This window comes from Microsporum canis, genomic scaffold, assembly GCF_000151145.1.
Source record: "Microsporum canis CBS 113480 supercont1.5 genomic scaffold, whole genome shotgun sequence".
In the NCBI taxonomy this organism is placed as follows: Eukaryota; Fungi; Ascomycota; class Eurotiomycetes; order Onygenales; family Arthrodermataceae; genus Microsporum; species Microsporum canis.
In genome coordinates, this window is record NW_003299165.1 from 1921093 (window position 1) to 1941383 (window position 20291).

At 45.2% G+C, this 20291-nt stretch overlaps 9 protein-coding genes across 9 annotated transcripts; 5 read left to right on the forward strand and 4 right to left on the reverse strand.

The window, feature by feature from the left end:
• Nucleotides 1-596: 596 nt before the first annotated feature.
• Nucleotides 597-1873, forward strand: MCYG_05811 (conserved hypothetical protein; the record flags this gene model as incomplete). The annotated part of the gene is made up of 2 exons (XM_002845896.1): nt 597-776; nt 848-1873. The coding sequence occupies 2 exons, from the start codon at nt 597-599 to the stop codon at nt 1871-1873; spliced, it is 1206 nt and encodes a 401-aa protein (XP_002845942.1).
• A 469-nt stretch (nt 1874-2342) lies between these two features.
• On the reverse strand, nt 2343-3704 carry MCYG_05812 (calcium/calmodulin-dependent protein kinase; the record flags this gene model as incomplete). The annotated part of the gene is made up of 4 exons (XM_002845897.1): nt 2343-3133; nt 3188-3320; nt 3397-3604; nt 3661-3704. The coding sequence occupies 4 exons, from the start codon at nt 3702-3704 to the stop codon at nt 2343-2345; spliced, it is 1176 nt and encodes a 391-aa protein (XP_002845943.1).
• A 1260-nt stretch (nt 3705-4964) lies between these two features.
• On the forward strand, nt 4965-5698 carry MCYG_05813 (ubiquitin conjugating enzyme; the record flags this gene model as incomplete). The annotated part of the gene is made up of 3 exons (XM_002845898.1): nt 4965-4994; nt 5175-5325; nt 5415-5698. The coding sequence occupies 3 exons, from the start codon at nt 4965-4967 to the stop codon at nt 5696-5698; spliced, it is 465 nt and encodes a 154-aa protein (XP_002845944.1).
• Nucleotides 5699-6444: 746 nt separating this feature from the next.
• On the reverse strand, nt 6445-8075 carry MCYG_05814 (NADH-ubiquinone oxidoreductase subunit; the record flags this gene model as incomplete). The annotated part of the gene is made up of 3 exons (XM_002845899.1): nt 6445-6482; nt 6549-7269; nt 7321-8075. 3 exons carry the CDS (start codon nt 7981-7983, stop codon nt 6445-6447), a joined length of 1422 nt encoding a protein of 473 aa, XP_002845945.1.
• Nucleotides 8076-8329: 254 nt separating this feature from the next.
• On the forward strand, nt 8330-9598 carry MCYG_05815 (DNA-directed RNA polymerase I and III subunit RPAC1; the record flags this gene model as incomplete). The annotated part of the gene is made up of 3 exons (XM_002845900.1): nt 8330-8374; nt 8437-8541; nt 8606-9598. The coding sequence occupies 3 exons, from the start codon at nt 8330-8332 to the stop codon at nt 9596-9598; spliced, it is 1143 nt and encodes a 380-aa protein (XP_002845946.1).
• Nucleotides 9599-9861: 263 nt separating this feature from the next.
• Nucleotides 9862-11428, reverse strand: MCYG_05816 (NEDD8-activating enzyme E1 catalytic subunit; the record flags this gene model as incomplete). Its single annotated transcript, XM_002845901.1, has 5 exons — nt 9862-10613; nt 10666-10962; nt 11022-11122; nt 11221-11280; nt 11388-11428. The coding sequence occupies 5 exons, from the start codon at nt 11426-11428 to the stop codon at nt 9862-9864; spliced, it is 1251 nt and encodes a 416-aa protein (XP_002845947.1).
• A 383-nt stretch (nt 11429-11811) lies between these two features.
• Nucleotides 11812-15119, forward strand: MCYG_05817 (conserved hypothetical protein; the record flags this gene model as incomplete). The annotated part of the gene is made up of 6 exons (XM_002845902.1): nt 11812-12679; nt 12905-13090; nt 13140-13226; nt 13286-13814; nt 13889-14608; nt 14678-15119. 6 exons carry the CDS (start codon nt 11812-11814, stop codon nt 15117-15119), a joined length of 2832 nt encoding a protein of 943 aa, XP_002845948.1.
• Nucleotides 15120-15717: 598 nt separating this feature from the next.
• MCYG_05818 (nitrogen assimilation transcription factor nirA) lies at nt 15718-17972 on the reverse strand (the record flags this gene model as incomplete). Its single annotated transcript, XM_002845903.1, has 3 exons — nt 15718-15941; nt 16003-17729; nt 17812-17972. 3 exons carry the CDS (start codon nt 17970-17972, stop codon nt 15718-15720), a joined length of 2112 nt encoding a protein of 703 aa, XP_002845949.1.
• Nucleotides 17973-18517: 545 nt separating this feature from the next.
• On the forward strand, nt 18518-20141 carry MCYG_05819 (tricarballylate dehydrogenase; the record flags this gene model as incomplete). The annotated part of the gene is made up of 6 exons (XM_002845904.1): nt 18518-18655; nt 18907-19197; nt 19253-19311; nt 19336-19550; nt 19679-19974; nt 20040-20141. 6 exons carry the CDS (start codon nt 18518-18520, stop codon nt 20139-20141), a joined length of 1101 nt encoding a protein of 366 aa, XP_002845950.1.
• Nucleotides 20142-20291: the final 150 nt, after the last annotated feature.

Below are 20291 nucleotides of genomic sequence, written 5' to 3' on the forward strand. Positions count from 1 at the left end.
TCTTTTATATCTTTTCTTTTTTCTTTCCCCCTTTCTTCCTCGGTAAATGCCACTATATAGCTGGATATCCGATGCCTCATTACATCGCGAGTCATTTAGATATGTTGTTTTTCTCGGCCTGAAACCAATTGTTTGATGCTATGGGTCAAGCTATATAGCTACATTCATGCTATTTCCCCTTACCTGTTTGGATAAGACCTGGATGAGAAGCTACTTTCCAAGCCATCATTTTAATAGAGAGCGTATAGCAATGCGTTGCTCATACATACGGAAAATTCATAATTAATAATACATGTTTGGGCCAAGAGAAGGCATACACTTCTATCTTTTCTCTCGGCAATTGCCTTTAGTCTATCATTATTGTTTGCTATCTTCTTTTGTTGACGGAAAGAAGCGCGTCAGTTGGCCCATCAACTCGCTAACGCGACCTTTAACCTTCCGACATCACTTTTGCCTGCGGCTTTCGAATCCATCCCCAGATTCCCAGTGAGGATCATGAATGAAGAAATACCCTCATGTGACGCTGTTGGCAATTCATGTCTACTTCTATATTGATTCATTGGCATTTGATACATTTCTGATATCTTACACGAACCATGTCTACTGAACTTTGGAATCCTCCTTCACCAAGGACTCGAAACACCACAAGGCTGCTCTCAAACCCGAGCGAACGATGGAAGCTTTCACTTCAAGAAGTCAAACTGCTTCATCTAAGATGTCGATACAAGCAATGTGCTGCTCGCTCAATGGAGATCCTGAACAAGTTTGACGACCAGGTTCGTGTCTTATCCTACTGCCCCAGGTCTGTTCAACATGGCAAATAGCTGATCAGATATAATTAATGCAGCTTCATAAAATCCACGAAGGATACTTCCAATACTATATTGCAGCATCTTACGAAAACCTGGGGCGCGCTTCACATAGTTTCTCTGGGAACAAGATTCCTCTACTACGGATTGCTATGGATAGTTTCGTAGCATGTAAATCATCCTTTGAAAACGCTTTTGCAGATCCGGATTGGCCCGCAGATATTGAAGCATTCCCCGATTTTGACCCGGTTTGCTGGCACCCTGATAATGGGCCCTATGCTATCAAACAAGAATATATCTTTTATCAGAGCGCACGAGAAAACTCACGTCCACCTGCTTTATTCCAGGTACGATCTTGTGATGAGCCGAGCTTGACAAGAACCAAATCCCATACAAAGAGCGATGGGAGGCAATGTATAAACATCAAGGCAGACCTAATCCCCCAGCCTCTTCAAATTCGCAAGAACCGGAAGGATATCACGCCACAAAACAGGCAACCCTATAAGAAGCCATTTACTACTACTTTCGCAAGACCACTTCCTGAGCCCCCGGTGTCCATTTCAGTAATTCCGGCTCCCGAAGCTATAAATGGGACGACTGCGTTTACACCGCCGCCAACACCGACGCTGGTGGGGAAACCACTAAAAAAGGATAAAATTAACCCAACTCCTCGGATGTTGAGCCTTATCACCTCACTCTCTGCCCAAGTAGATGAGAATATCAGGGATCTATCGTCACTCATTAACAAGACGACAGAACTTCAACGAATTCATAAGGCTAGAAAGATGAACCGTCTGGCTTCGTATTGGAGTTTTACGCCTACCTATCCTAATGGGCCTTCCACACTAAACGGTACAAATGATGCGCACAACGATACATATACCAATGGTCGGGCAGCCGGGCAGACAACGCCGTCTGCTGAGGGAAAACAACAGCGGATTGCACGTTTGAAAGCCGAAGGATGGAGCACAGTTGGTATTAAGTCCGTTGAACGCGGATGGAAGGGGACACTGCACTATGATAGGATATGTAGTGAGGCTCTTTCAGAGCTATACGAATCTTAGAAAGGAGGAGCTAGAAAATTCACCAGTTCTCCATCTCTCCCAAATACCTCGGTTTGGCTATTCATTCTTATTGGTGTCATTAAGCATTGTTTATCTCTCAGGTAATGGACATTCTGTCTTTATTATTTCTTCACGGCAGAAGCATGGACCGATTGTTGGCATACATTCTCTTTCAAATTTTTCTTTTATCAGAGTATACTTTAGTTAAATGGCCAACGGATGAAAATTGCGGGAAAAAGAAAAAAGATATTATAGTTGGCCTCTTCTCCCGAGACCTAACGGTTGAGAGAACATTTTCATTTCTCTTTTTGCCATAAAGTAACGAAACACAGGATATACAGGGACCAAGATGATTAGACGGATGTACGCATGCTATGGACTCCAGATCGCACAGGCCTTTGAATCATAAAATATCGATCTCTTGCCCATAGATATAAGTCGGCGTGATAAACATGTCTCCTATCACCAGTTACTTCCCCTTATCTTTCTCCACTTTCTCAAGAGCTTCCTTTTCGACTTGGTGCTGTTGCTCTTGCTGCTTCATTTCCCGGACTTTGGCGAGCACTACTTCTCTGAAGATAGCTCCTCGCGCAAGTCTACTGAGGCGGCCCTTGTTGGATGGCGCACCTTCGGAGGCGGTAGAAGGCTTAGCGTCAGCGGCAGAGTTACCCGCTGTCTTATCATCAGGCTCCTCGACAGCTCCTGGAATATCATCACCTTCGTCTTGCATCTTCAAAGCCTCGATACGATTGGCAAGTTTGATGATTTCGATTCCGCGCTTTAGTCGGTTACGAGCAATATAGGTCTTGAGTTCAGGAAGAATGTTGTGGTCTGTGGCCGTTTCACCCTTGAGCCACCTGTGCTGCAGAGCTTGTTCACTGGTTGATCGGAGGGTGGGGTCCGGCTGAAGGAGGGTGAGGATAAAGTCCTTTGCATCCTTGGAAACATCTTTCCAGTATCGTTCGTGGAAGACGATGCGGCCGGTTCGACACTCTTCGATCAGATCATTGAGAGACTCTGACCGGAAGGGCGAGTATCCGCAGAGGAGTGTGTAGGTGATAACGCCCATGGACCACATGTCGACCGCTTTGCCGTGGCCTTGTTTTAGCATTACTTCAGGGGCGGCATATCCAAATGATCCAGCCATAGATGTGAGCACGTCAGAGTCACTTTCAAGCATCTTTGCAATACCAAAATCTGCAAGGACCAGGGGAGACTCCTGCTCGGTGGTGAGATATAGAAGGTTTTCCGGTTTCAAATCTATTGGTGATGTTAGTTACAGCTGAAGACATGGCTGTGATAATTGGCACATACCTCGATGGACCACATTACGCTCATGAAGGTAGTTGACGGCATCTAGAACTTGTCTGATCGTCTGTGACGCATCCTTCTCGGTGAATCGTCCATAATCGCAGATTCTATCAAAGAGTTCACCACCAGTGGCCAGCTGTGTCACGATGTAGTATTTATCCTAGTGTATACGGTTAGTATATTTGGTCGACCCCCTCTGCTTTCTTCCATACCTTTGATTCAAACCAATCATGGAATCTGACGATGTTTGGATGATGAAGTCTCTGTAGCATGTCCAGCTCATCGTACACCATCTGCTCGTTCCCCTTGACGTTCTTCTTGAGAATAATCTTCACGGCAACTTTCCCGTTTGGGCTGTCTGCCTCTCGAACGATTCCATATGTTCCTGCGCCGAGCGTCTTTCCGAAACGATACTGTGCTCTAAGACGGGTAAGTCGTGAGATGCCATGGTCGACAGGAGAGAAAGCTGTCCGTACTTCTTCTCGTAACTCTCGGGCTGCCCCTGCAGCTTGTTCAGCATGTTCGTGACTAGAAGCAGCGGGGAAAGCAAGAAACCGTCAGCTCTCATCCTCAATTGACACGGGAACAAGCCATCTCGAGCTTCATCCGGGATGGATGGACGAGACATGAAGAGTTATATCGGCCTCTGTAGCCGGACAGGTACACTCCCCCAGCAGGGCGACTGAGCAAGGCGCCCCTCATCGAGAGACGCGGGCAGGGAGATCGCAGGAGAGCATCTGACTTACAACTCATCTTGCAGGCAAACGTAAGCCACAGCTTGGTTCTTCTTCTACCAGGAATTCTGCGCACGTAGGACGTGGTCGAGGAAGGGGACCTTTCTGGGGCTGTAGGTAAGTCAGGGTCGAGTTGGAGGGGCGCAAGTCGTTTGTTATTAGTAGTTAGTAACTCAGTCGTCCTTGGGTCGACCAGCTAGTTATCCAGAGCCCAGCGGTCTCGATCGAAAAAGAAAACAAAGCCCGCCCTTCAGCCTGGCGATGACAAGGGTTTTGGCGCTGCGATCTGCCTGGATGGGTTGTTGATATTCAGTTACGGCTTGTTTCTTCAGCTCTTCAGGTTGTTTGATGATGATGATGCGGGACGCCACAGGCAGCTTTACAGGCTCAGCCACAGCTCTGATCCAGGGGTTTCTGTCTAGAACTGTACACAGAAGAGAGATGCCATAGTAGAGCGATGGAGTTGCTATCCTACGTCGAAGGGGATGGAGTCACATTCTATCAATATACGGAGAGTCTCCCTTCATAGACCAGAGAAGAAACAAAAACACCTCTTCGGATACAAACCTGGCTCTTCTATGATACAAATAACGCCGGAAGAAATGCTTTTTCCGGAGCCACCAAACGGGGCGGTTGAGACGGGATTTGCTTGATGTAAACACTTCCTGTCTTCCTAGAGAAGGGAAGAGAGATATATACATGCGTATATGTATATACACAAGAGTAGTTCACTTCTTCACTCGGTAGCCAGCAGCTTCTCTGTCACAGAGACTCGTCTTAGCTGGCTCCCTTCACTGCCGCAGAAACTGCCCTCAACGCCTCCTTTTAAGCTGCTCTGAACCCGTCAAGGCCTTGGGATCTTCCTCCTACCAACTAACACAGACACAGAGAGAGCCGTCGCATGAGATACCATACAACATAAGAAACTTCACTTTCTTCTTCCTCTTCCTCTTCTTGGCCTTCCACAGACATCTAGTTATAACTCTGCCAGTCTTGCCGTTTGGCTTGTTGACTCTACCCCGCCAGTGAAAGAGCAACGGCTGGCGATGATGTTTGCAAGCAGAAGGCTGAGCAAGGTATTTATTTGTTTTTTTTTTCACACACAAGAGTCGATGGTGATTTCTACAGCATGTCAGGGGCTAACTTGGGGTTATACAGGAGCTTGTCAAGGTATTGTTCTTATTTCTGCTCGCCGTCCCACCATGGCCGGTCAGGTCGTCTACGGGGACTCAGGCTGACCACCTCTCTTCACCCAGATGCAAAACTCCCTCCCTCCGGGGGTTACAGTTGCAAAGGCAGACAACCTAGAACAGTGGGAGATGGATATCCGTGTCCTAGACAATAATCCGATCTACCAAAACGAAACATACCGCCTCAGGTTCACATTCAGCAAAAACTACCCTATAGGTACGACACTATCCAGGCTTTAACTTGAGACATCTCTCGCGTACCTATACAAGTCCACTCATGTTAACGATGTGTGCTGCTTTCCACAGAAGCTCCAGAAGTTCAGTTCATCTCCTTACCGCCGACCTCGGACACACCACGGCCGATACCTATGCACCCACATATATACAGCAATGGCATCATATGTCTGGATCTTCTAGGCTCTGCGGGCTGGTCGCCCATTCAGTCGGTCGAGAGTGTCTGCATGAGCATCCAGAGCATGCTCACCGGAAATACAAAAAACGAACGGCCTCCCGGTGATGAGGAATTTGTCACACGAGACACAAGGCGCCCCCGAGATATCAGATTCATTTACGACGATAATACCGTTTGAGAACAACACAATGCCAACAAAAAAAAAAAAAAAAAGGCAGTATCTTTTGGTTCTCTTTTTTCATATGGTGAATCGTTTTTTTGTTTTTACTTTCCAAGCGTCGCCATTTCTATAGATGGCGTTTTTTGTTTATCGTTCGGATGGGTATCGGCTTTTATCAGTATTCCTCCTTGAAGCTCGGTGCTTCGGACCGAATACATACGATCGTTGTACGGGGACACTCCCAAGGAATGTTGATGTCGATATATTCTTTCTCTTCCCCCTCCCTCTTACGCTCTCTACACGGAAACCACCTCCCTCCTTTTTTTTATCAAAGGCTTGATCGTGATGAATCAGCAAGCCACCAGTCGTTGCTAGGAAACGAGTTCTAGTTTACTAATGTTGAATATATACGAATAATGCCATTATCCTTGAGCCTTGGGGGTACCTTTACAGTAGCAGGATGAATAGCTCAATATCTTATGGCTACAAGAAATAGGTGAAAAAGGAAAGGATAAGGTCATATTGTGACAGAGATGCATATACAGTGGTAAATAAACCAGGGCTGGGCTCCGGTTTAGATCTTTCCATCAGAGGTTGAGTTGAGAATAAAAGAAACAAGGGACAACCTCACCCATTCTTTTACGTTACCCTTCTAAGATAAAACGAAAAAGGCTTACTTCGAACGAGAAAAAAAAAAACATATCGAAACAAAAAAAAAAGGTGAAGGAACGGGAAGAAGTATATTATATGCTCATGGTACAGTTTCACCTATCGACCTCACCGAACACGAGATCCATAGTACCTGCAAAGAGTGCATGTTAGTCCTGTTTTCATCGTCAAGTATGAGATGATAAGAGTAGATGCTTACCGATGATTGCAACTGCATCAGCTAGTAGATGGCCTCGGGAAAGCTGGTCAAAGCACGCTAGATGTGCGAAACCTGGGGCACGGATCTTGCATCTGTAGGGTCGTTCGCTACCGTCACTGACAAGGAAAACCGCCATTTCACCCTTTGGAGCCTCAATGGCAGAGTAGGTTTCACCTGGAGGTACAGTATATCCCTTTGTGAAGAGCAAGAAATGGTGGATCAAAGCCTCCATGTTCTCCTTCATGGCTATGCGTGGGGGAGGGCTGATCTTATAGTCTTCAACACGCACTGGCCCAGCCGGCATCTTATTTAGGCATTGGTGGATGATACGAAGTGATTGGCGGAACTCCTCCATTCGGCAGAGATATCGGTCATAGCAGTCACCATTTACACCGACAGGCACGTCAAATTCGACCTGTCCGTAGGCATCATATGGTTGGGATTTGCGGATGTCCCATGGGACACCTGAACCACGTAACATAACACCGGAAAATCCGTAGTTGAGAGCTTCGGCAGCGGTAACAACGCCGACGCCGACAGTTCTAGCCTTCCAGATTCGGTTGTCCGTGAGAAGTTCCTCGGTCTCGTCGATGCGGTCGGAAAATTGAGTGGCCCACTGATAGATATCATCGAGAAGGCCAACGGGAATGTCCTGATGCACACCACCTGGGCGAACATAGGCTGCGTGAAGACGCGCACCAGATACTCGCTCGTAGAATTCCTATCACATATCAGTATGAATGTCTATCCCAATGGCTAGCTATAGACGTACCATCAACTTCTCTCGCTCCTCGAATCCCCACAAGAATGGAGTCAAAGCACCGACATCCATAGCGTGGGAAAGGACGGACATGAGATGGTTGAGAATCCTGGTAATTTCACCAAACATCGTTCTAATCCATTTGGCTCTCTCGGGGACCTCAATGTTCAGCAATTTCTCCACAGCCAACGAAAAGCATTGTTCGTTCGTCATCATCGAGACATAGTCTAATCGGTCAAAATAAGGCAGAGCTTGCATATATGTCTTGTATTCGATCAACTTCTCCGTGCCTCGATGCAAAAGGCCGACGTGCGGATCAGCGCGAACAATTTCCTCTCCATTGAGCTCCAGAATCAATCGAAGCACGCCGTGGGCAGCGGGGTGCTGAGGGCCAAAGTTGACCGTATAATGACGGATCTTTCGGCCATAGGTGGTTTCAGACTCGAGTCCAGAGGGGGTTGCATCAGCTTTTGAAGTATCCGGCCTAAATGAAGGGTCGGTTGGAATCAGTCTGGTTGCCTGATACGCCTCAGCATAGCGGCATGGCGCAGAGGCAGATATCGATCTCGAGAAGGTTGTCGTCCTGGATGTTTTGGCGGAAATCGACCGAGACGAGGGACTCAGACAGAGCCGCTTTGGCACATGGCGTGCGAGAAATGTGATGGAGGAAGCCATGGCCAACGGACGGGGAGGCTTGAATGGCAACCCCAATACGACCTGGACAGATCCTGCTGCTAGCAAAGAAGTTGTTTTTTGCTTGTTCAATTGATTCAAGTTCTTCCTGGCTCAAAAGTTGCGAAGATGCGGTTGATTTTGTCACGTGATATATGAAATCGAAATATGGGGCTTTTGATTGGCTGGGAGCTCTCAGCTCACCAAACAGTGCAAAATTTCTTTTTTGGAAAGCTTTGAAGAAAAATATTCTTTTATTTCTACAAGCGGTTTTTGCTTGCCGTTGACGAGTAACAACTTTGATTCTTCGGCGCAGACAGACAGTATATACCCCGTTCGCTGCATCGAGATGGCGCCCAGAATCGCTGTTCCAGAGGAAATACAAAAGCGAAAGGTATGTCCAAAAAACCAATGAATATCCGTCCATGCGTGAACCGGTTTGCTGATATCTAGTAGATAATTGGTATCAACCCAGAGACGGTTACAAACCCTTCGGCGACCGATTTCCCAAGCCATTGGCCGGGTGAGAACCATGCGTGGTCCATTGACAAATTTAGCGAGGTGAGTTGTCCTGACTCGATTACTTTTTTCCCTCGTAACATCATACTAATATACAGCATTCAAGGGTTTAAAAATAGAATTCCACAAGAATGATCCTCTCGAGGCTTCCTTTTCATTAATCGGGGTGGACGCTGCCATTGCGAATGCTTTTCGTCGCATTCTCATTGCTGAAATCCCCACTCTCGCTATCGAATATGTATACATCCAGAATAACACATCAGTCATACAAGACGAAGTCCTCGCCCATCGCCTTGGACTAATCCCTCTAAAAGGTTCCCTTGAAGGCATAAACTGGCTTCGATGGTTCAAAGTACCAAAGGAAGGTGACCCAGACAGTGGAAGCACTCACGAAGATTCGAACACCATCGTCTTGCGATTAGTAAAAGAATGCAAACTGAACCCCAACGCACATCCAAGCGAGGAAGATCCAACCGTGCTTTATAATAACGCGCACATATATGCTAAAGATCTCATCTTCGAACCCCAAGGCCGACAGGAGAAATACTTCCACGGAGATGGCGTTATCCAATCAGCGAACCCAGATATCCTCCTGGCAAAATTAAGGCCTGGTCAAAAAATTGATATCGAAATGCACTGTATTAAGGGAATAGGAGCAGATCACGCAAAATATTCACCCGTTGCCACAGCATCATATCGTCTTCTACCTGATATCCAAATTTTACGGCCTATTCTCGGAAAAGATGCTATCAAGTTTGCAGGCTGTTTCCCGAGGGGTGTTATTGGAATCGAGCACGTTACTGCCGCAGAATCTGCTCAGCCCGGTAGTGGCTACGAAGGAAAAGAAGGCGAGAAAAAGGCGGTTGTCGTTGATCCTTTCAAAGACACCGTCAGCAGGGAATGTTTGCGTCATGACGAGTTTAAGGGCAAAGTCAAACTTGGTCGAGTACGGGATCATTTTATCTTCAATATCGAGAGTACCGGACAGTTCAATAGCGATCTCATGTTCCTGGAAAGCATTAAGGTTCTGAAGCTCAAGTGCCAAAGGCTGAAGCGGAATGTTGCTACCTTGGCAGATAACACAGACACGCATGCCTAAATTCAGCTTATTCACGGGTTTTCTCACCAATGTACATGCATTCTTACTGGCGTCAAAAAATTAGATGGTTATCAGGGCATACCATACATATTCGTTCTGGGCGTTGATTTTGGGCGGTGTTTTTCTTATGACTGTATACGATCTAGCTAACAAAGTATTGTTGACATATTCCTAGATAATGTCCATAATTCTGAAGAGGGGAAAAAAGTCTTCTAGATTAATCATGCTAACGGTTCTCACGATATGAGCAAGTTGCACTGTATTTATCGAAAAACTAATTTAAATCGGAAGTCGATAGTGAAAGCTGGATCGCTCACTGCAACCTCCTCACCACTTTCAAGTAGATCCTTAAGTTTTCTCTCGAGGTTATGCCTGGTTTGTTCTTCTAGTTGTGGTGGGAATCGTTGATATAGAGTCGTTTGTTTTGTCCTCAGGCTTGGGTTTTTCAGTTGTGCTTCGGCCCTTTCTCCAAGAGACTCAATGAACTGCTCCAATGTCGATTCTGGATTCACTTCTATGGTTTTGGCGAGATTTCCGCAAACGGGGCAGTCCTCTTTTTGCTCCACCGCGAAGGTGTATGTATAAACACCTTCCTCTCCAGCATACATCATATAGTTTTCGAGGTAGGGATTGCAAGACGTCGCTATCTTGAGTGCCTCAGAAGTGCAGGCTGCAGAAATAACAGCATTTGTGGAAGCTATCGCAGGAATGATGTTTTTTACCACTCCTTGAGACATTGAAAAGGTAACTCCGGGGATTGAGAATTGTTTTGCTCGCTCGAGTGCCGTCTGATAGATCCATGTAACATGTTCCATATTGTCACCATCAAACTCTTCACTTTTCCTCCGCTCACCCCATGCAATCTGATGCGCCCACTCTATGCAATGTTGGGGTTGTCGCGGAATAGTTGCAATTGTACATAATGGAACAGCAGCACGAGGAGCATGCATATCAAGTTGACACTCAATGCAGGAACTTAATGTCGGCAAAATGACCCTAGCTTGCCCCTTAAACCCTATAAAAATGTCAGTGTTTAAGTTGAAAAAGGTTGCGTAGACGCTTCGTACCCTCAGTACCACCATCTATAAGCGGTTTCAGACTCTCCAGGTTTTCTAGATCAACCATCCCCACAACCAGAGAATTAATCCACCGACGAGCTTCAATGCTGTCCAAACCGCAAACAATGATTTTGAACTGCATGTAGAATTCCTCATCTTTATCCTGAATCTTCCCTACAAAGGGTGTAATTTTAACACCCTTCACACGCTTCTCAACAAATGCTGCAGCGACCTCGGCTTTGGGTTTACCGACATCAGCCTGGCGAAACAAGAATTGACGGTTAAGGTTCGAGATATCAATGGTATCTGTAGCGTGTGAGAGAAAGAAACAAAGAGTATCACAGATATAGATAAGGCCAGCTTACCCATATCTATCACGTGGATATCTTTAAAGCCAGATAGTGCAAGATTTTTCAATATTTCACACCCAAGCCCCCCAGCACCTCTTAAAGGGGTTAACAAACGTCTACAACGAACAGGGCTATAAACTGTTTTTTTCTCACATTACTCTAGTAACCGTTAATACCCATATTATTTAGATGACACGCAGACTCCAGAGCTTACAAAATTTTTGACGATTCCAGGCTCGTAATAGTCTCTGGTCCTGGGACCCAATCTGGATCACTAAATGGACCCGAACGTGTCAGGACTCGATGCAAATATTTCCTGCTACCTCATTAGTGCTGTGCTACCAAATGTATAAATCATAGTGAGACTATGCAATGACAAACCATCGCTCAGGAATTTGTCCTGAGAGATCTGAACCGCCCATTTTAGAGTAAATATCCACAATGTCTGTTCAGTCTATCCGTGGTTGAGTGTTGATAGTTAGCTTCTACCAACAGTTCAGCTATATAATAGTATTTTTTTAAATCAATCTAAGGCAGTAATGTAAAGATTAGATATTGTACCTGATTAGAATGTAACTTGAACTTGCACATCCAGTAGTTGATACAAATCCGTGAATGATTGTAGATCCAGACGTTTCTTTAAAGACGAGACCCCACTGACCAAATAGTGTCATGTGATGTTATCGATAATGGCGCTTAGGTAATCTGATATATAGCACCGAGTTTCTCCCAATAATATCAAACTTCCAATTACCATCAAAGCAAAAGTCCAGAAACCCGGTGAGATATCGCGACACCCAATACCATGGAAGGGCTCTTAAAGGTCGTTAAAACGTCAGATAACCTTGAAGACTCCTTAGCTGCAGATTCTGCTCTTCGAGAATCTTCGTCTCTTCCGCGGATCTCGATAATTGAAGAACCCCAGCCTGAGACTAAGATATCATCACCAGAAGATGTGTTGCAACTATTAAAATCCAAGGCCCCTACATCAGCAGTATTAGAAGCATTGAGATTCCTTGACCCTGCTGGACTAGAGGATGGAGACTTTAATATCATTATTCCGAGCTCGTTAGGAGCTCAAATTCTTCATGCATTAATCACCACTACTATTCATGATCACTGGGCTAGCCTGGGGATGGAATATAGCTTGGAAAAATCATACCAAGCGGACACCAAGCGGAGACCGCAATCCATACTACTTAGGTGTTTGAAAAGTGCTTCTGGGATTGGGACTCTGCTAGCTCATATTCGGAGCCTTCTCCCTAGTCAAAATCTTCTCCAAGGAAAGAAAACCACATCCGACAAGGGAACATTGATTCAAGATACTATATCAATACTATCATGCCTATTATCCCCCAGTCATTTACTATTTCAGCTTTTTACCGATATGAATCAACTCATTGATAATACGGTTCAACGGCAGCTTCTTTGGCGGGAGATCATCTCTTTGCTTGCATCTGGAAAAGTTCTTTCTATAGCTGCTGAATCACTTAAATATACAGAATCATCCACAGAATTCCCCCCTACAGCATGGATCTCAAATGGGAAACTCTATGGTTCTTGGCTTGGACGAAATATAGGCTACATGGTGTCTCAACTTCAGCTCGATGATAGTGAGGCGTGGAAGGAATTGGCCGCCTTTACTAGTCGATCATTAAGCATTGGTCATCCAGGTAGGTGTTGCTCTTGTTAAAACAGTTTATTACGATGCTAACCTTCCTATTGAAACATAGATCAAGTAGTAAATGAAACTCTGAACGGCCTGTTATTCCAACAGGACAGACAAGACACAGAAAAATTCACCGCCTTACTGAGTGTTTTGCAGCAACATGACCAAAGAAGGTTCTTAGAGTCAGTCTTACGTTGCCTAGAAAGGACTTATTTGGTAAACATTGAAGAAAGGGATGAGGGCAGCAATGTGGATACTGCTATATCTAATATCTCGGCCATACTCTCCGTAATAACGAGAAACGCTTCCACCTTGAAAGACTTCCTGAAGAGTTGGCTTATATCAGGAACAGGTGGTAGCATAACTAGCATTCAAATGCGCCGTTCCTTGTTGGCCGCTTTCAGCTGTGATACAGGTAAGCTTTTGCCCTGTATCGTCTTCTTCCCATTACTAACTATAACTAGAGTCCCTTTATCAAATATTTACAAAATCAATTGACCTTTTTGGAGACAAGCTCTCTATTAAACACTCACCAATACAGGCTCAGGAAGGTAATTAATCTTTCTTCCATTTAACAAATGTTCCATTCTAACTGTTTTGGGATTTGTAGCGAATGCGCAAGTCATTCTCCTTACTTCTGGATATTTGCACAGACATGAAGAAAGTGACCTTTTCAACCTTCTTCAATCAAGTTCTTATCTTTCTGCAATTTCCAATCGCCTCGGAGCAGCATCCACTCGATGTCGTTTTCTAGGTATGGTTGTCGGCACCTCTCTGTCCAAGCTGACCGACAAACCAGAAAACTACCTGAAATTTGACTTAGCGGAAATGAATAGCGAGGAAGCGCTATGGTATTTGAGGTTATCGGACATACAGGACAGGGTTGGCTCGATGCAAGAATTAAGGAATACCCGTACATTGCCTCATAGCAGAACGACCAAAAAGAGGAATTCAAGTATAAAACAAAAGAAAAGACAGGAGCCTAATACGGAGCCTGTCACGCCTAAATTATCTCCCCTACCAGAATCGGACGAATCCGAAGAGGATAATCTTACCCCATATCAAAAACCTGACGCCGATGCCTCCGATTCCGACGAGGATCCAACACTTATTCAGCGATCCAAACCCAATCCGCCTGTGTAAGAGCGTCTAATCTTAATTTCAATTATACATTTGTTTTTTTCGTTACTAACAAATTCATTGACACAAACAGATATATCAGGGATCTTCTAATGTACCTTCGCGACGTTGACAATTACGACCGCTATAGCTTAGGTATATCAACGGCACCCAGCCTCATTCGGCGAAAAATCGCTTTTGGTTCGGAACTGGACGAACACATCAGAGACCTTGCCCTTACCCTTATTGGATTACATGATAAATATAACACCCCAAAATTTCAAGAATATCGCCTGCAAAGTCTGGTCACGCTTATTACTGCGCGCCCATTGGTTTTAGGCCCATGGGCAGCAAATGCTTTCTTCAACATTGATCTATCTCAGTCTCAGAGATCCTCGTTGCTCATCTCCCTAGGCCTAGCTGCACGAGAGCTCGCAGGATATAGGGAAGAGGATAATATGGCCATGAGCCTCCCTGCTTCTGCGGATACATCATTCCCATCCCAAAGGCTCCCACCTCAGCTTGAAAGCAAATATGGTTCAACGTCTGAAACGAACCCAATTGAAGCTATTTCAAAGACTATTACCCGAACCTCCCTAGAACCGCTAGCCCTTAACGCTGCGGACACTCTTAGCGGGCCAAATGCTCTCAAAGTTCGAAAATTTTCGTCAAGAATGGAAGTGGAGAAGAAGAAGCACGAACGGGAGCAACTGCGAAGAGCTAGGTCGATTCCAAAAGATCTACATAAAACGCTCTTCGAAGCATTCTTCCGCCCTTTAACTGGCGGATTCGGGTTAATGCTCTATTCTATGTCGTATGTATAAGTTGGTTCTGAGTATATGTTCTACTATTAAACTGCTGAATGCTAACGCATTATTTCCAGGTCGTACAACGGCAATAACCCATTTTTCGTTCCACACCTCCTTTCGCTCTTTATGCAAACTATTAACCTTGTCGTATCGACAATCGGGCCCAGCTCGGCTAACCAGCTGACCATAACATCCGATGCATTCACATTACTAATTTCCCTCCACAATTCTCCAGTTGCAACAGAGCCAACAGTCCTCTCTGCCATTCTCTCACTTTTCCTTACTGTGTTGGATATCAACATTGCATCAGGAACCTCTGGAGAAGAACAGTTAGTTACCGAATTCGCAGAGCAAGTAATGGAGTTGCGAGAATGGGTAAGCGGTATATTCGAGAAGACACCAAAGGGGGACGACCAAATTAGGATGTTAGCAGCTGGCATCATGGTGAAACTAAGTGAAATCATGAACCGCTACCAAAATAGGTTATTTGGGATAAATGCCGAATTTTCGTTTTAACAATATACATTATTAGATTTGAGACGCAATATAATGGGAAATACAGCCAGAAGGCATTAATGCTTTAAAACGATAGCATTACTCTATATGATAACAGATTAAATGTAATAAAATTGGCTGCCAAACTATCGGTGGGTATATCAATACGCTGTCTAATGTCTCTCGTCCCATTGCCCCACCTAAGACAAGAACTCCAGATTTTGTATCATTTTATAGTGTCATGAGTTATTTGTTGGATCTACTATGTCGAAAGTATAGTTAGTAACCTTAGGCATAACCACAAGAGTAGGAGCCTTTTAACATACTCTGCAATCTAATAATAAATTAGTACTTTATTTCCTGGTTACCGGGGTTGTGCGCCATATATATTGGTTCTTGATGCGCAATTGACCATAATATCATGAGAGATAGATGCTGTTACAAGTTGACTGAACGCAGGAGGTTCTGATCTGAAGTGGCAAAGAGGCCCTCGAGGTTATGGGTTAAGTAGAGGTGTGACGGAGACTCAGTCTCCGATGAGGCACACAGCGGATGGCAGGATTAGTTGGAGGCTTCAGGCCGAGTTTGGCCCTTGAGAAGAAAAACATAAAAATGCCCTTTACATTCTGAAGGCTCCATTAGTGAAGTCTGAGAAAGACGCTGTTTCTCCATCCATAAACCCGTAGAGTAAATCTTCTGGTCCATACGGGTTCATTCCATAGTTTTGATCAAAATCCTCAGGCTGGTTTGGTTGCTGGCCCTGGGTAGGAGATTTGGACGGGAACATCCGTAAAATGGCATCTAGATCCAAGGAGGATGGTGAATGTATATCAATAACCGGTTCTATTTAGAAAAAGTTAGCAGAATTGTCATTTGGCAGTAGGACTGAAGAGGTTAAGGATACCTGATACAAGTTTTAGCCCATTGTCTGCCATAATTTTCCGAATAATGCTAGCTGTCTTAGACACACCAGCGTTTGGTAATGAGAGCTCATCTAGACTGTGAAGACTTGCAGAGAGTATAGAAGAATTTTCACTTGGCTGATTGCCGTCCGTTGCTGCAGCGTTGCGGACATGAATAGTACATGCAACGTAGACTGCATAGCTCAGTAAATAAGCAGCGCCTCGGAGGGTGTATGCTGACTTATATGCTAAGACTATGCTTGTAATATTTTTAGCTGCGGAAGTACAACGCTTCCAAGAGCTTGCTGGCGCAACGGCAGAGCGAAGATGGCCATCGGATATGAATGGCCGATGTAGAAGTATCACTAACGAGTAGTATAAGGCATTGAGGATCATGACATTCGGAGCCGGACGAGCCTGGGCTATCAATGGATTTTCCGACCAAGGCTCAAAATTAAGATCTGATGGGAGGTTATCTTTCCAAGAAATCAAGGCATCATCAATAGACTGTAGACTAGCTCTTGCATTGGCAGCAGTAGCCCCAACCACGTAGAACCGATTGATAATCTTGGTCATTATCTTCGACAAAAGGCATAATTGCTGGAATGTTGTAACTGAATAGATTGGAGTAGGAGTACCCGGCAGAGCCGGCAAAGACTCAGACGGCAGCCTGGGGTCCACGTAAGGCGTCCACAATTCCTTCTCTTCCATGGTATCCATAAAATTGCGTGACACATGTGTATCCCTTATATGAATTGCCATCGGTCGTCCTAGGTACAAACTCTGTAGTTTATCACAGATAAAAGCACCCCAAAACACGCGGCGTCGTATCTCAATATCCTCTGCATTGGCAGTTGTAGCTTTATAATCAAGATGAAGGCCAAGGTCATATACCATTCGAAGTGCATATCCTGTGTACAGCCAACCCTTAGAGGTCTGTCCCAGTGAATTATAAGTTGACCCAAGGAGGAGGAGGCCAACTAAAGTCGCAATGCTAGAAGAATTCAAAAGCGACCGATCGGCTAGAATTTGGTCACAGCGAGCAAAAAACCGTCCTCCTGCCGTTTCAGGATCAGACGGGTTATCTCGGACTTCAATTCGCTGCGAGTACTTGCAGGAGCAGGCAAAAATCGCGTTAATTAAGAATTCTGAGCAATACGGTCCATTTTGTATCAAGTCCCTCATGACTGCAGGTCGATACGTAAGTAGGAAGCTATGGTGTTGCCGATTCCAGTGAAGGTCTAGGAGATGAACAGCAAGCTCCACCGGAACACCATATATTTCCCGCCAGCACCTTATGTCATGCTCTCTTTGACGCTGAAGTATTGCGTTTGCTATAAGCTGGTTTCGGACATGTTCAGTGACCGGGGATCCTTTTGAGATCACGGGCTTTGTCGGTCCCTGTAGAGCAGAGGAGGGCCCAAAAGTATCCACCTTGCCGCCTTCATCGACAGAAAGAAAAGGGAGAACATCAAGATCTTCATCAGAGGATATTCCATCATCATCTGAGTGATGAGATTTTGTTTCCCGGCTAACCTTCTTGGGCCCCAAGGGTGAGGGGGTCAAAGGTGGCGGCGTACCGCGCTTTAGTTTCACAGAGCCGTCTTCAATTGGGATGGAATCCAGTAAGGTATCTCGTTCTTCTGGAGAAGCCCTTTTCAGGCGTAATATCATCTCCTCAAATTGTCTCTTCTCATTTTGGAGAGCATTGACAATAGCTGTAGATGGCCTACCTCAGTCAGCAGGGGCCGTTATTCTTAATCAATTACCGAAACTTGGGATTCTCCAAAGGACGACACAGTCCTACCTACCTTCTCTTTGGGACCTCTAAAATATACACGCACTCTTTCTTCTGGTTGATACACGAACTGCAGCTTGGACGCTGGGTATCACATTTAATCTTCCGGGCCCTGCAAAACTGACATGCTCGGGCCAAGATCTTTGGCGGGCCGTGATCATGAGATTTGGTCATGTTTTCAGCACTGAGGCGAAAGAATGGAGCTCAATATCCCTAGTTCTATCGTCCTCCTAAGCAAGCCAGGTGGATTGTAGCCCTCTGGAGCGAAGTATCATTGCGGTTCAAAACTGGGCTGATATGGCGGAAACCGGGTTATTTGCTGATGGTGGCAATTCTCTCACACTAAGATAATATCTAGCACTATATCATGGCTTTATTTCTATCATCATCTTGATATAAATATGATATTTGGTATAATTCTTTCTATTCGCAGCACAAGTTCATGATTTCGAGCTTGAGTTTAATGTCACAAGAAAAAAAAGGGTGTCCAGGGCTACCACGTGACTTAGCAAAAGGGACTAGCGTGCTGTTTTAAGAGCCGAGCATGGATGCCCGAAAGAGGAAGAATAAATTGAACGGCTCGCGCTTCATTTTGATATTTTGGAATTCACGGCAGCCCCAGTTAATTTTGGCTGAGCTCTCCTAGATATTATAGATATCTTGACCAGAGATTAATTCTCTTTTTAACTAATCACTGTCACCTGGTACCCCCTCATACCATGACCGTGGTTGCACTCGTGACCTTCGACTATACCAAATATCAGAGATGGTGGTTAGATACAAGCCCATCGAACACGGATCTACACAATACTATACTGAAAACACCATTGGCGGATTGGTGGGTTGGCGGTTTTAGTGTGGAGCTGTGAAGCGGAGGAGAAGTCTCCGTCAAAGCTGAGTGGCACTCCGACCGCCTGAGAGAGTAAAACGGCTGTTGAACCTCAGACTCGGTTATATTGGAAGGCTCACCCATATTCCCCATAACCAACTACAGCAGTTAAAGAAGAGATATTAGAATCTCACCTTGCAGTCTCCCTGAAACTATTACTGCCTGGTGAAGCAACGGATCCTAGTTGACAGAAATATAGAAGCTGATATCCAAAACTAGAAGATGACAATCCCACGGGAATGTGGCTTCTCATCGTTGGCAGTGGAAAAAAATACAGGCTTTTCAGCCGCTATTTCAGCCGCGGAACATGGTGTGAGAAAGGTAGTTTTGTTCGAAAAGGTCCTGAGGAGTGGTAGTGCATCCCGAACGGTCCACGGTGGCCTGGATGATATCCTTCCGATTGTGAATAATGTTGACAGTGAGAAAACGGGTATCATAGATATGAAGCCAGACACACAGTCAAGGACTTTACGGATGACCGATGGACGGACAGACCAGGACATGTCTAACGTCCCTATCTAAGACCCAATGCTACTATCAAGTGACTTACAAGCCTTGGTGTTAGATTTCAACTATCCTTCAACCGACAATCTTACAAGGTCGACAGGCGTTGCAAATGTTGGGGTGGCATTTCTCCTAAAACCGAAGACTGTGGCAAGACTACCATGCTGCTGCACAACCTAGCAACGTCGCCGTTTTTTATCCAGCCTCTTTGAAGAGATTGATTCCCAACCCTACCACCGGTAGGCCTTCAGGGGCAGTCGTTGAACATAACGGCAGCAAAGCAGCTATAAAATCCAAATCCATGATACTAGCTGCTGGTGGATTTAAAGCAAACCCACAGATGCGTTCAAAGTATCTAGGCCATAGATAAAATAAGGGCTAGGTACACAGTATCCCCTACAATGTTGGTGATTGTCTCGAGATAGCCATTCGCGACATGTCAGCGAAGCATGATGGAGACTGAAGCGTATGCCATTCAGTAGCACAGGACGCCCCTATTCTCCAAGTGGTCGTGAATTTTCAAATCAATTCACCAAGTCTGGCTATCCCCTTGGACTAAGGATCAACTCAGAAAGAGAACGGTTTGTAGATGAGGGTATGGATATGAGAGATCTCACATATGCTAAATTTGGTAGAGCTATCCTTGCACTGCCAGGTCATATCGTCTTTCAGGTTTGGAGCCGGCAGGTGATTCCATGGCTACAAGACGAGGAATACCGCCCAGAGATTTTTGAGCATATTACTGCCCCGTCAATCTCCGAACTTGCTGAAAAATGTTCACGTGTTGAATTACCGGATAAAGAAGCATTTATCAAACGATTACTGACTATAACACTGTAGTACACTAGCACCTTCAGGAGACACCCGGCGCTAAACGGAATCCGGCAATTAACGATGGACTATCTACGCAATCCCAAGCTGGTAGCTTATCTCTTCCCAAATCTAACTAGGCTCTCCCTCTTGACCAAGGTCCATATCTTGCAGTGAAGGTTACTTGCGGCATTACGTTTACTTTTGGAGAACTAGCTGTTACCCTGGGTACGGCAGCCATCTCATCAGCCAACAACCAACAGATCCCCGGACTCTTCGTTGTGGGAGAG